The 15,763-nt window shown below is 38.3% G+C and overlaps 1 protein-coding gene across 1 annotated transcript; it reads right to left on the reverse strand.

Annotated features, from left to right (window-relative positions):
• Nucleotides 1-1,065: 1,065 nt before the first annotated feature.
• On the reverse strand, nt 1,066-7,256 carry NXT2 (nuclear transport factor 2 like export factor 2). The gene is made up of 4 exons (XM_060087007.1): nt 7,113-7,256; nt 6,055-6,141; nt 4,310-4,454; nt 1,066-3,416 (listed from the first exon to the last, which is right to left on the reverse strand). The coding sequence occupies exons 1-4, from the start codon at nt 7,125-7,127 to the stop codon at nt 3,235-3,237; spliced, it is 429 nt and encodes a 142-aa protein (XP_059942990.1). The 5' UTR covers nt 7,128-7,256; the 3' UTR covers nt 1,066-3,234.
• Between the last annotated feature and the right edge of the window lie 8,507 nt (nt 7,257-15,763).

Genomic DNA, 15,763 nt, shown 5'->3' on the forward strand with positions numbered 1-15,763 from the left:
GCAAATGAAGTCCCCTGCTAACAAATTTCCTACATTAGTAATTTCGGGCAAGTCAATCCAGCAACATTCCAGAATAAAAGAACTCACGGTACCTTCTTGGCTTTTATTTGACTTCTTGCTCCTTTCCCAAACACTGCATTTACCATTTAACCTCATTGGGAGTATCTTTTTAGACACATTACATACATTACTAGGGAATTTCCAAAAACTAGGAAAATGCTGATTCCAATTCACCAAAGCACTTACATGCTTAAATAAGGTCTGCAGCTCTTCCAGCCTTATGAGCTAGACATGAAATGCAAATAACTTGGTGACAGAGTTTGTCATGAGTCATTAGCCTCTTAAGCTTACAGTCTTTTCCTTCCACGAATGCCTACAAATTTACATGGAAGTAGATTCCTAACCATTTTTATCTAGGCAAAATTCATTACTGTATTTCATCAATCTAAGATGGCATCAACTGTAAGACTCATCAGTATTTTATGAACCACTGGGAAAAGAAAAAAGGCCAATTAAAGTATGCTTTAGCATCAGTTTAAAACACACCAATTTCAGGGATATTAAATTGTGAAAAATACGTGCCTCATTGAAGAGATGAAATACAGGAGCTAATTTTAAAGGCTGTTGCCTCTTCTCACTCCTCAAGTGTCTGCCGACATATTTTTAATGTAGAATTAAAGTTAATGGGACCATTTTTTTTCTGAAAATGAACTTTTGGTTTCACTGCCTTCTGGATATAATATTTTGGCTAGTTTTTCAAGGTTGAAATTTCCAACATTTTACCAAAAACGTCACTGTTACTTCAAACAGATGATCTCAGGAATGTGAATATTTGGTAGGAAAAGAGGAAGAACGAGGTAGACTAGAGAAAAGGCAAAGTCCAAGTTGTCAACCATTGTTTTCAACATTCTAACTTAAAATTTTTAATAAAAACGTTATATTGTAAAAAGGAACAACCAACTGTTCTGGAGCCTTAAAAAAATCAAGAGACCTTAAACCAGGCTTGAGAAAACTCTTACAAGGCAAATTTTATTTTTTCAAGTTACAATTACAAAAATATGTCCATGTCAAAAATACAGTCTAGTCCATGTAAGAGTAGTTCCAGCCATTTAAAAGTTATACAGAATTTGGAAAAAGCAACTCATATACAAGTCTTAAAACACTGAATTTATGAACAGTATACAACCACTCATTTTAGTTATTGCTTGTTATATGCAGCTTTTACTTGAAACTGTTCCTCTTAAGGGAAAGGGCAATATTTGGGCAATCTGATTGTTTTTTCTAAAGCTGTGGTTTTAAAAAGCCAATCCAAAATTAGAATAAACTTACTTTGAGTAGAATATAATGTGTAAATTTTAGTCAGTACTACAAGAAGGTAGGAAGGTGTGGTCTAAATTTCAGTTCCATCCCCTTCTACTTAATTCTATTTTGCTAATATATCAGAAATGTAATGTGTAGTTTGCGACAAGAGTAAATGAATCACCAATTTTCAAATTAAATGACAAGAAACATTAACTTTGAGTTGCAATGTAGAAACAAAGCTGGCACACCTAGTGTAAAAACATGAAAACAATAAATTCAAGAATGGAGAAACATTTAAAGCTTAACCAAAAACCAAAGCTAGATTTCTCTTTAGATGTTGAGACATAAAATGAATGAACTGGTTCTTTTGAAGTTTATGGGCTTATGAAGATCTGCTGTTCTGTTTTCTCTAAAAAGACAAAGTGTTAGCCACATACCAGGAACATGTTTTATAACAGATCTATTTGCTCAATGCCATATGGAAGAACAAATCATGAGATTAAATAATTTTAAGTAGTAAAAAGACCATGCAGTTGACAGTGTAAACACAGAGAACAAATCACTCACTTTGGGGGTGGGTAGTACATAGGAGACTTTTGGCCTGAAGTTCACATGGAAGACTTAGAAGTTAAGGGTCCCAAAGAGGGAGTGATGGCTTTGTTTCCAACTTTCCTGTCGGACCCTGTTGCAGGGTCAGGCTTATTGCTGACATTTCACCCCCATAAGTTCTTGAATAAATGGAGACATATACTGTGAAAAGTATGAGGTGAACTGGAAAAATCTTTAAAAATAATTCTTAGAACAAAAGTGGCCTTCGTGACCATTTGGTTAGGATACTTATTACTTTAATGACTTAAATCCTAAAATTAGGCTACATTTTTAGAAGGTAGAGGTAGAAACAAGTACCAAAAGTGTACCGTTTGGCCACCCCGCCTTGCTTTTGGCCAACCTCGGATCTCTACACTTCTCACTTCTCATTCTCCCATTAGAACTCTTAGTACTACTACGACTTACTATGTAAAGTGACAGACCTGGAGCTGCCAAGAAAAAGCTTTCTTAAGAAGCAGCCGCATAGCACAGGGAGATTAGCTCGGTGCTTTGTGACCGCCTGGAGGGGTGGGATAGGGAGGGTGGGAGGGAGGGAGACGCAAGAGGGAAGGGATATGGGAAGAGATGTATATGTATGAGTGATCCTCTTTGTTATAAAGCAGAAACTAATAAAAAATTAAAAAACAAACAAAAAAAAGAAGTTTTGCTTTTAAGCCACTGATTGTATCTAACACTCAGGTATCAATCAAGAACATTTTACACCTCTCTAGTAGATTAATTCACTTAAGAAAACATGCCAACATAAAAAAAAACACCTACATTACTTAACATAAAAAGACTACTGAACATCTCTACATGCCATTCTAGTATGTCAGAGTACTTATGTAAACCTAAATTAGTAATGTGTTCATTGAACTGATTTGAAAAAGCCTCATATTTAAACTGCATTACCAGTGTTTACCAAAAATAGGTACATGTTGTACTACAAAATTAGCCTAATAAAAAAAAAAACACTCCAGCTTCCTTGCAGAGAGCTACATTGTGCTGATATCCCATAGACAGTACTATAAAAGGATTTCATTTTTGCAATACACTGGGCTCACAGTGAGTATATTAGTACAGAGACCATGGGTTTAATGTTACTGTAAGAATGTCATTAGTGAAACGTATATAAGGCATGTAGAAAACTAACATTAAAGCTCTTAAGGGCAATGATCTAAACTGGCAGCTGCTAGAAAAGGTGCCGCTAGGAATAAAAAATATTAAAGAAATTTAGTTTCAGCACATATTAGTTTTTAATGCTTCCACAATGCAATGAACTACTTCTTATAAGTTTCTACTGCTGGAACTAATGGACCAAAAGAGAATGGACTTTTGCCCCCTTTAGCAACTAGCCCAATCTTGAAAACGGAAGCAGTCGCTTACAATCTTCCACACGGTATTGTTAGGAGTAGACTGAGCAGTCAGCAGGAAGTTCTGGTTGAAGTAGTGCTGTCTGTTTCCATCAAACTTCACAGTTCCACTGGTCACCACAAGAACTGTAGCCTGGGCCTGAGTAGCTTGCTCTTCACCCACACAAAAAAAGAGAAGAGGTTGGATTCTCTCTCTAAGTAAGCAGATTTTCAGGTTTAAACTACACTGCCTAAAATTTAACACTAAAAAAAGTTTCATCAACTTTCTTTACTTTGCACATTATCTTGAGCATGTGCACCCAAAGCCAGAAAACTCAATCATCATTTCAAAGATATTAACATTATTTTCAGTCCAGAAAGATTTTGGGTGCTCTAAAGTTTAAAAATAAAAAGCTTATATCTAGAATAGGACCATCTGGTTGCTGTATTTATAATTATTTCATTGGGTTTCTAAAAGAGTTTTTTCGTATTTTGCTTCTTAAGCTTTCTTTTCAAGAACCATAAAGGAAAAAAAAATCACACTCAACTACTACTTAAGATGCTTAGGACCCCACTTAGAGATTAATCTTATAAACTGCATCAATCTACTACCTTGAATCAAATTGTGTCTTGCCAAAAGTCATCCTTTCACATAACAGAGTGAATTTCTATGAAATTTTAATAGGTTGTAAGATAATAAAACACATTAATCAGAGATAAGGTATAATTTTTCTCTGGAGACATTTCAAGGTACAGAAGGCAACAATTTATTTAGGGAAAATAGTCGTTTCTCTCCATTAACAAAAATCATATTAAGGCTCAATTTGTCACATGACTTTTACTAAGCCATAATCACTCAATCCACCAAAACCTACTAGTGGTCCTCTGGAGAGAGATACATCTAAAGGAAGACCAAAAGTTTGATTTGACAGCTAAATTCTTCATATTTAATTTGCTCAAAAAAGTAATTATTTCTACCACTGAAAGTCGCTAGCTGCTTTTGGTGTTAAAGTTCACTGCTTACTAAAGGAAAACAAAGGAAGTATCTTAAAAGACCATGATCTTACCATGAACTGGCTGGCAATCTAGCATATTGACCTGAAACTCACTAGAAGGCAATGAGTCAAAAAACTTAGTCAGGGCTTCCAGCCCTGTTACAACATTTCCATTCCATACTAAAGTGGCCTTGTCCAGATACAGCCTGTTTAGTGCCTAAAAAGAAAGAAAAAAGAAAAAAAGGGAAAGTTTTTTGTTTCTGGGTAAGCATTTTATAGAAATGGATTGAAAGGTTACAGGTAGTATCTAAACATTTTTATTGTTCTTCCTCCATCTCTCCTTCCCTTGCCCCCTCTCATGGGAAGACAGTGTCAACAAGGTATGTGCCTTATAACGTTGGCCTTAAATAGACATTATCCTGCTTTTAATAAACTAGGCAGCTAGCTAAATACTTTTTTTTCATATTTCACTTTAGCCACACTGAGAAAACTGTGTATCAAACTGGAAGATAGTTTTTTTTTTAAAGTTTTGCTCTCTGTATTAAAATAAATTAAATGATCACACGTTTCAAGCTCATGCAGCCCCGAACCAGTTTTAATCTCCCTCCCTTTTCTAATCCTGTGAATTAACAAACTTGTCAATCAGGCCCTACCTGTACACTTCAATCCTAGTGTTTATATACATGTGAGTTATTTAATGTTTGAACCATTTCATGTTGTATGTGTTAGGAAGCATTCGTTTCTCTTAACACTATGGAAATAGCCTATTTAGTTCAAAAGAATCAGGAGTACTTGCTAAAGCAGTGTCTTTGATAAGTCAAGTAAGTTAAAGCTCAAATAAGGCAGAATTCAAGAGTTAACTTTTTAGTCCCAGGAGTCAGTCACAGGAATTTAGTGTGTCACAGGACACATTTGCTTAGCTCTAAAATTTAACTTTGATTAAAGGGCCAACACACATCTGGACTCTAGAAATGAACTATGTTTCCTTTTTTTTTGGGGGGGGGCTACTTTGTCTTTGAAGGCACCAAGGCACAATAAATGTCCATTGTTACATCACTTGCCCCTGTCCCTTGTCATCAAACGTCAGTATCAAGAACTTTTTAATCTTCTGCCTTAACAAAATAGTTTTTAGAGATACTAACTTCTGTGCCTACAGCGTAGACAAAGTTCTCTAAAACACAGTCTTATTCTGATAAGAGACCTAGGCAAGGCTCTCGAGCACATACTGAAATAGTTACTTAGAAGATATGGCTCAGGGATAAATCACAATGAAAAAAGCTGATGAAGTCAGAACTTGCTCTGCTGAAGACTAAAAGTATCCAAGCCATGCAGATTCTGTTTGTGAGTGCCAGCTACAGCTGTGAGCTTTAATTGAAAATTATCAATTAATATATGAATTTAAAGGGGCAAATCAGGGAACAGTCCCTGTAATGCAGACCCCCTTCACTAGCATTAATACTATTTGAACCATATTGTTATACAATGAAAGGAACAAAATGTAACATATTTAAGTAAATATACATTGGGTCCCATGATAAGTGCAGTAGTTAAATTAATTCCCATTTACCACCCTAAAAAAAAATGAGGTTAAGAGAGGTTAGCAACTTGCCCAAGGTCACAGAGCTTGGCAAACACAAAGCTGGGGTATGATTCCAGAGTCCACACTTCCATAATGCCATACCAACCCTTCCTTAAGCAATGTGCTTTTAAAGAACACAGCCATCACTTGTGCAAGTCAGATGAATGGCTGGATCAGAAAAAAAAAAAAGAAAGAAAGAACTGGTATTTAATAAAGAGTAGTAGTCTATAACACTCACCTGTCTTCTCTTGTCCATTGTCTCATAGTAAATATTGACAAATTCCTCAGCAGTTTTGCATGCCTGATCTACATAAGTTTTAAACTCCTACAAGAAAAATTTCATTAAAGTGTACATTACCACCCCTCCAATCCCTCACAAACACAAAATCACCAACAAAAGCTGATGATTTATTTCAATTACTTTGTAGCTCCATACACAGTCCACATTTTTCCACATAAATTTGAACATTTTTAACGTTAGGGCTCAAGTTTCCAATTTTCATTCTTTTTAAGGAGGTAACTTTAGGACATATTCATCCTTGATTAGTCAATTTCACTTTTTTTCTTACTTTAAATATAAATTTATAATCTTTGCTTGGCAACTGGTACTTTAGGCTTCCAGTATTTTACAAAACATTTACCTTAATAAAAATTATGCGGTCTGAACCTTAAAAAAAAAAAGAGAGATGGGGCGGGGGGCGGGCACGGATTGCCACTGAATAAATTAGGAAACAAGCGAGAAGTTATTCAAAAGTAGTTGAATGGGAAAAAAATAGAGTAAGTTCAATGAACTTGTTTGAAAAGCTAGGTACTTAGGAAACGTCCTCACATTACGTAAAAATTCACCGGCGTTTGTACAGGATTTTAAAACCGAAGCAAATAAATGCTGTTGCGGTTTTCTCCTTCAGGAAGATTAAGTACTTTCTTCCCCAGCCATTTACTAGCCCAGCCTATTATTCGAATGAAGAACTAGTTTCGTTTCTGTCTCAGGCAACTGAAAGTTATTTAGATCGAGAAAAGATTAGATTACAAGCCATAAGCAACAGACCCCAACATTCCGGACTCTCGCTAGTTCCCATCTCAGGGTCCTTTCCAGGATCGGAAAAGCGACTTCACGGCCCTGGAGGTGGGGGGTCTGGGGACAGTGGGGGCTGCAGAGAGCGGGCCCCGCCCCCGGCGCCTGGCGGGCCGGACCCTGATTCGCCGCTTGACCACGTGACCAGCAGCCAGCCCGCCCCAGAACCCCTCCCCTCAGCCGCCCGCGCCCGGGTACCCTGCCGCGGCCGGGGCACTCACCATGGGCGTGGCCATTGGGTAATTGAAAGCAGCGTGTTCCCCCGGGACGGGTTCTCAGCGTCCTGTCCTGTACAGCTCTGTTGGCTGCGGGATGATCAAATACTTAGGAAGACAGAGAAACCCGCCAAACCCACAGAATTCTCTGCCCGCCCATTCTCTCCCGGAAGCAACTCGGTCCGCTGTTAAAAGCACCCCGATGTACCAACCTTAAGTTCAATTCTCTTCAGTTCCGACCCTACCCTCCCGTCCGCTTTAGGTATTCACTCGTTTGATACTTATTAACTTAGCTTGGAAGAAAAAAACACTCTGCTTTTGTAGCTGGACAATTTTAACAAAGTATCTATTTCTCCAACGTGCCCAATGACAGCAAAAAAAGACCTATTTAAGGCGTCCAATGGGGAGACTTCTTTGCTCCAGGAGGTGGGGCCAGGGCTAGGTGAACAACAGCGAGGAACGCTAGGAGACCTGCCTGACCTGTAGTTAACAGGAAAAAAGGGTGGAGCTTGAGGAAAAGCGTGCAACCTTACTGCGCATGCCTGGTAGACAAAGGGCTTAGAGTTCTGGAACCTTCTGGAAAAATCAATCTTCACCGAATTAAACCCCAGCATCTCAGTCGTAGTCCTAAAATCATTCGCAATTTTGATTTGGCACTATTCTGTGGAAAAGGTTCGTTTAGTTCTATTCTGAAAGGTCTTGCAGACCTCAAATGAAGATTAGTCTCTAGGGCTATTCACCACCTTCCTCAACGCACCCTCTAAAAATATTTAAAATTTTACCGAGTGGTGACCGCAAGCAAGGTACTTTTCTAAGCATTTGAACCCCATATTCACTTCTTACAATAATGCTATGAGGTAATCATCTCTGTTATATAGTTAAGACACAGAATGATTAAGTAACCTGCTTAGGGTCACAAACTGGGATTCAAGCTCAAGCAATTTAACTACCACTACAACCGGACTCGACTCCCCAGCGTCCTTCAAAACGGCTCATCTCAAAGTCCCCAACAAATCTGATATCTCGATAGTCCTACTACCTGTGGCTGGTGTGTGGCTGCTCACAATTAGGACTATCACCACTTTGTTAGTGTTCTCTTCTGGCTTCTTGAGACAAGTCACTCCTCGATCGTTTCATACCTGAATCTGAATTTTCTGCAGCGGCCTCTCCTCCCGTTTCCTCTGGCTCTAGGCAGCAGCTTCCCAGCATGCCCTGCGCCCTGCTCTGAGCCCCGTTTACTGCGTCACTTCCGGTGGTGTCTTCCGCTTGAAACCTGACTCCTCTGAGGTGGTCTCACTCGCTACTTGTTTGCTACTGAGTCTCAATGCATCGCCGGCACCGCCCTCCACATCTTCTCTGGCCTCCAATTCTAAGTGTTGAATTACCCTAAGCATGTACACCGGAATGCACTACAGGCTTCTCAAACTCGGGGAGTCCAAAATTTAAACGCATTATTTCCTCTGCACTTCCAATCTTCTGTAATCTTTCAGTCATCTATGCTAGAATTCTTGGAATATTTTTTGGTGTCCCCCACCCCCCATCATCATAATTCATTCCTTCATTCAACAAAATATTTATTGAACGCATACTATGGGCCAGGCATTGTGCAAGGTTCTGGATATACAGTGGTGAGCAAAATAGACATGATCTATACCCTCATGAATCTCACGAGGTAATTGGGTGTCATAGACAATAAACAAAACAATGAATTACAGAGGAGTTCCAAGTAACTTGCCCAATTCTGCCCATTCTTTTTTTTTTTTTTTTTTTTTGCGGTATGCGGGCCTCTCACTGCTGTGGCCTCTCCCATTGCGGAGCACAGGCTCTGGACGCGCAGGCTCAGCAGCCATGGCTCACGGGCCCAGCCGCTCCGTGGCATGTGGGATCCTCCCGGACCAGGGCACGAACCCGTGTCCCCTGCATCGGCAGGCGGACTCTCAACCACTGCGCCACCAGGGAAGCCCTCTGCCCATTCTTTAAAGAAATTCTCTCTCTCTCACTCCCCTCTTTCTCTCTCTCCTCTATACACAAACTTTGACTTTGATTGCTCTATTCTCATTTTTCCAAAATTCTCCTAATCTTCTAAAGACCTATCTTGGTCTGGTCTCAGTTTACCCTTACAGACTTCTCTCCCATTATTCACCAACACTGGCAAAGCTAACTGCTGTTAAACTACTGTTTACCAAAAGTGACTCATGTTTATTGCTTTATAGGTAATTGCCTTTCTTGATTGAGAGCTTAGAATGTGTCTGGATTTATTATGATTTCATTCAATCCTCACAACCCCTGGAGAGGGAAATATTATCTACATTTTTAAGAATTTAAACTGAAGTTCACAGAGGTTAAGTAAGTTGCCCAAGATGACGCAGCTAGTGGAGCTGGGATTTTAACTCACAACTGTCTGACCCCAGAATCTTTGTTCTTAGACACTTTGCTATTCATGCATTTGCTTATACTATGTTTATTTTGGAATGTTTATTCCTTCCATTTACAACTGGCTTTCAGGGACCAGGGCAGGTACAGCCTCCTCCATGAAGCCTTCCCTCATTTCATGTCCGCAGAATCCCAGAAGATGTGACCTGTTCTTTGGCTGTGAGGAGTGGCTATTGGTGTGGGGCAATAGTGCTGGGGGCTAGAGGAGCATTGGGAACACTGCAAAGGGACAACTGAGCTAGAGGTAAAGGGAAGGCTTAGAGTTTTGCACTGAATGTTTGCCCAGAATTTTGTGCACTTTTTTTGATGTGCTACAAGGATGGGAGGTTGGGTAAACTGATAACATGAAACCAAGCAGGACCCTGAGGGGCTTTCCTGGGGACAGAACATCCTATGTCTCCTGCCTCTTGTTTGTAGAACAGCTTTAGCATCCTAGGCCTTCCCTGAGTTATTTTTTAAAATATTTATTTATTTGGCTGCATCGGGTCTTAGTTGCGACACGTGGGCTTCTCTCTAGTTGTGGCATGTGGGTTTTCTCACTCTAGTCGTGGTGTGCGGGCTCCAGGGCACGTGGGCTCTGTAGTTGTGGCACATGGACTCCAGAGCGCATGGGCTCTGTAGTTTGCGGCAGGCAGGCTCTCTCACTGAGGTGTGTGAGCTCACTATTTGTGGCGCATGGGCTTAGTTGCCCTGCAGCATGTGGGATCTCAGTTCCCCGACCAGGGATTGAATCTGCGTCCCCTGCATTGGAAGGCGGATTCTTTACCACTGGACCACCAGGGAAGTCCTCCTTCCCTGTGTTCTAAAGAGCAAATTTAATCAGAGAAGTAAAGAAACAAAGGAAGACAGGTAAGACAAAATAATAAGAATGTAGCCATAAAACAAAGTCAAAGACCTTTAGTTCCTCCTTAGGGGCTATAGATAATATCCTGAGTTGTTTTGCAGATACTAAAACCCCCATAAGGTAGAAGAAGTTAACTGCTGACCACAAACATGTAGGCCCCAGACCAGCTGGAACCAGAAGTTTGATGATGTTGGTGTTGACTTCCAAAATACCACTGAGTTACCTCACCACCAACCAATCAGAAGAACGTCCATGAGCTGATCAGGCACCCTGAGACCCTCTCCCTTACCTTGCCTTTAAAAACCCTTCCCTGAAACCTATCCAGCAGTTCGGGCCTTTTGAGCATGAGCTACCCATTGCTGCTTGACCCTGCAGTAAACACTGTACTTTCCTTCACCATGACCTAGTGTCAGTAGATTGACTTTGCTGCATGTCGGGCAAATGGACCCATGTTTGGTTTGGCAACAAACACAAAACGCACTGTTGGGCTCTGGTTGGTCAGAGCAATGAATTTAAACCATATGAAAACTATGTTTGGGGGGACAAATGGGAACCAGGTGAATAAGACACAGAATTGGTCTTCACTAAATAACTGCACATGTGCAAAAAGTGGGGAGAGTGATTAGGAAGGGTGTGAAAGGGCTTTTTTTGGAACATAGAATGGCATCTTGGTTAAATAAGTTGTTGTTGGCACCAGTTGGGTTTAGATCCTGGCCATGCCACTGAGCAGCTCTGTGACCTTGGCCAAATTACTTAACCTCAGTCTCCCAATCTATAAAATGGAAATAATAATATTAATACATATTTCATAACATTGTTGTGAGAATTAGATGAATCAGTGCCTGGTGTACTTGCCTTGCTCTTGACTTGAGAAGGACTAGTCTAGACCAATCAGGGAAGTGATCTGAGCAGTCAGTCTCTTCTTCTCAGGTCTCTAACTGGCAACCAGACTGTTCACATTAAGTCCCCTGCTCTACCGACTAAGTTAGCCAGGTACCTTTGGCCTGTTCACATTAAATAGTGCTTTTAAAAACAACTTTATCGAGATACAATGCGTATCGACCACTTAAGGTGTAGAATTTGGTGGTTTTTAGTATATTCACAGAATTGTACAAGCATCACCATGAAATTTTAGAACATTTTCAATGCCCTGAAAAGAAATCACTTTCCCATTAGCAGTCATTTCCCATTCCTCTTTCACCCTAGCTCCTGGCACCACCAATGTACTTTTTACTTCAATAGATTTGCCTATTCTGGACATTTCGTATAAATGGAATCATACGATATGTGGTTCTTTGTGTCGCAGCATAATGTTTTCAAAGTTCACCCATGTTGTAGCATGTATCAGTACTCCATTCCTTTTAATTGCAGAATAATATTCCACTGTTTGGCTATAACATATTTTATTTATTCATTAATCCGTTGATGGGCATTTGGGTGGTTTCCATTTTTGGGATATTATGAATAATTCTTCCATAAACATTTTGTGTGGACATGTTTTCAATTCTCTTGGGTATATACCTAGGAGTGGACTTTCTGGATCATATTGTAATTTATATGTTAGAAAACTAAATTCAACTGAGTAAAATTTTGAAGATCTTGCTGGCTTTATTCAACAATTCATGAATTGTGCAACATCCAATCCAGCAGATAGAAACAAATTCCGAAGAGCTATATGAAAGGAAAGACTTTTATAGTCGGAAGGGAGCAGGATTAAGGAAGTTATACTAGGTAAAAAAACAAGTTGGTTATTGCAAGGTTACTTTCCTTTAGGGGATGGTAGAGGTCTATCAGTCAGATTACCTAACTAGTGATGATCAGGTGATTCTTGATTGATTGGTTTAATATTCCATTTTTTGGGAGAGCCCAAACTGTAATTAAGTCTTGGCCTGGTGACATGAGGCTTAGCATAAGCAACTCCATTTTGGTCCTGTTGTCTCATTTTTAAACATATGTTTAACGTTTTAAGGAACTGCCAGATTGTTTTCCACAGTGGCTGAATCATATTACAATCCCGCCAGCAATGCATGAGGGTTCCAGTTTCTCCACATCCTCACCAACACTTGTTATTGTCTATCTTTTTAATTACAGACATCCTAGTGAGTTTGAAGTGGTATCTCACTGTGGTTTTGATTTGCATCTCCCTGATGCCTAATGATGTTGAGCATCTTTTCATGAGCTTATTGGTCATTAGTATATCTTCTTTGGTATCTGTACATTCAGATCCTTTGTCTATTTTAAAAATTAGGTTGTTTGTCTTTTTATTATTGAGTTTTAAATATCTTTATATATTCTAGATACAAGTCCCTGATCATATATATGATTTGCAAGTATTTTTTCTCATTCTGTGGATTGTCTTTTCACTACTGTGGAGCTGTAGAGAGGGGTATGGGAATAGGTGAGTAGGTCAAGTTATAACACTATAAACCCTGCTGTCTTTATGGGTGTTCAGCAGGTTTTCTTGAATAAGTATTCCTCAGATTTTGCAAGAGTTTGCTTAATTTCTAGAGTTCTGAAAAATTAATTTTGACAATTTTTGCTAGTGTTTTTATTGCTTTTATGGAGGGGTGGATTTACAGAGATCCTCACGCTGCCATTCCAGAAACCCTGCCTAGAGAGCCTAGATAGCCCTTATGCATATCTTTTTGAAGACATTAATAATAAATAATAAATAAATAAATAATAAAAGTCTGCCTTTTATTATTTATATATTTATATTCTTTACAAGGTTTTAAGTTCCTGTGGCTAACCTTACATGTTTTCCATACATTAAACACTCACTCATACCACTGGTATTGAGTAAAAACCTTACATGGAGTAGGTGGTAAAAAGTGAATGACCAAATGAACTTTCATCCTTTTTTATCCCCATTCTGAATCCATTCCAAAGGAAGTGAAGATGTGACCTAATTTCTTATAAAGGGAACTTTTTCTTCCTGTCATGACAGAAGTGAGAGAATAATCCATTTTCACCTCATTACTTTTCAGTTGCCTCCTTTACGGGACATTCACAAGTCTTATCTTCAGGAGAGAACAAGTCTTTCAACTCTGCTGGAAACTTCTTTTTCTTCAAGTAAGTATTTTCAGAAGCAAAACGTACAATAAGGCTTTTGTATTGGTTGAGCTCTCAGGTTTTGGGAAGTCCCACTATCATTCTGGCTTAACCAGTCTGAAAATTTCTTAGAAAAATGTGAATTATCATTGTCAAGACATCATAATGTAAGCTTCAGACAGGGGCATATGTTTAATTAACAAGATAAGAAACTAAGATCTGCGAGTTTTCTTATCTTACTTGGCTCTATCTGAGAAGTCTCCTTCATACTAAACACCTATGTTTTTTTTCTTACCTTCTCCCTCCCATCTAGTTCCAACCTTTTTTCTGCTCCCATGTATTCAGTAAAAATAAACAAAACAAAAAGTTCTCCCCCTGCCGCAGAAAAAAGGAAAGGAAAGAAAATGTTGCTAGGGGCTTAATGCAGTCACTCAATTTTTCTCTATTCATTTTACCTTTAAGTATATGTTTTCCTGATATCAATATAGATCTACAAAAATTTTTGTTAGTATTTGCTTGACAAAACTTTTTCTCATTATTTTCTTTTCAACCTTTTGAGTCCTTATGTTGAGGTGTGTCTTTTGTAAATTGCATATGGCTGGATATTTTTTTTGGCTTGATAATCTGTCTTTTAAAATGATGTATATGTCCATGCCACTCTCTCACTTTGTCACAGTTTACCCTTCCCCCTCCCCATATCCTCAAGTCCGCTACCAAATGTAAAATAGATAGCTAGTGGGAAGCAGCCGAATAGCACAGGGAGATCAGCTCGGTGCTTTGTGACCACCTAGAGGGGTGGGATAGGGAGTGTGGGAGGGAGATGCAGAGGGAGGGGATATGGGCATATATGTATATGTATAACTGATTCACTTTGTTATAAAGCAGAAACTAACACACCATTGTAAAGCAATTATACTCCAGTAAAGATGTTAAACAAAAATCTACAAAATAAATAAATAAATAAAAATAAAATGATGTATAATTTACCTACAGTAATGTTCATAAAGTTTAAGTGTACTGCTTAATGGATTTTACAAAAGTATCCACCCATATAACTAACCACTAACTACATCAAAACAGAATATTTCCAGTGTCCCAGAAGGCTCCTTTCTGTCCCCTCTCAGTCAATATTCCCCAAAGGTAACCACTGTAATGACTTTTATGATTATAGATCATTTTTTCAGTTATTTAACTTCATATAAATTGATTTATATAGCATGTACTCTTTAACATCTGGCTTCTTTCACTCAACATTAGTGTGAGAGCATCCAAGTTCTTTCATTTTAGCAGTAGTTCATTCGTTATTTATAAGAGCTTCAAAATGGAAACAACACAAATATCAGTCAATGGGAGAATGGACAAGTAAACTGATTCGAGGGGAAAAGAGTTCAATATTTCATCATTAAATAATATGCTAGCTTTTAAAAAATGCCCCAATTTAGAGAAGTCCCTTTCTATTCTTAGTTTGGTGTGTATGTTTTTTTTTTTCTTAAAATAATGATCAGGTGTTGAGTTTTATCAAATACCTGTCCTGCAAGTATTGGCAGCTTTCTCCTTTATTCAGCTAATATAATAAATTGCATTGGTTGACTTTCAAATACTTAAGCAAGATTCATTATTGAGATACACCTCACTTAGTCATGATTCATTTCATACATTGCTGGATTCCTTTTGTTAATATTTTGTTTAGGATTTTTTCATCTATCTTCATGACAGATATTGGCCTGCATTTTTCCTTTCTTGTAGCCTTGTTAGGTTTTGGTATCAGTGTTCTGCTGGCCTCATTAAATACAACTGCTTTGGCTTTCTCTTTTGGTGTTTGCATTGTATATATTCCCACCCTTTATACTTTTAACTTTTCTGTATCTGTTATTTAATCTGAGTCTCTTTTAAGCAGCATGTAGTTGCGTTTTTTCTATACAAGAAAAAGCAGTCTGATAATCTTTGTATTTTAATTGAAGTGTTTAGTCTATTTACATTTAAAGTAATTATTGAAGATAGTTGGGCTTATAGCTACCATAATGCTATTTGTTTTTTATTTGTTCTATCTATTCTTTATTTAGTTTTTCTTTCTTGCCTTTTTATTATTAAAATATTTTATTACCCTATTTTATCCTTTATTACTTTTTAGTTGTATATTCTTTTATAATTCCTTTCGTGGTTACCCTGCAGATTATAATATGCATCCTTGACTTATTCCAGTCCATCTTAAATTAGTATTTTTACCATCTGCTGAACATGTAAGAACCATATAACAGTTTCACTCCATTTATTGGCCTCTCATCCTTTGTGCTATCTTTGTTACATGTTTCATTTCTATGTATGTAAA

This window comes from Mesoplodon densirostris, chromosome X (assembly GCF_025265405.1).
Source record: "Mesoplodon densirostris isolate mMesDen1 chromosome X, mMesDen1 primary haplotype, whole genome shotgun sequence".
Taxonomy (NCBI): Eukaryota; Metazoa; Chordata; class Mammalia; order Artiodactyla; family Ziphiidae; genus Mesoplodon; species Mesoplodon densirostris.

Excerpts from the sequence above, each read along its gene's own strand:
- NXT2 (XM_060087007.1), bottom strand. Across the intron at positions 4,455-6,054 it reads CAATGGACAAGAGAAGACAG|GCACTAAACAGGCTGTATCT; the intron begins GTGAGTGTTATA and ends CTTTCTTTTTAG. Across the intron at positions 3,417-4,309 it reads AGATTGCCAGCCAGTTCATG|AGCAAGCTACTCAGGCCCAG; the intron begins GTAAGATCATGG and ends GTGTGGGTGAAG.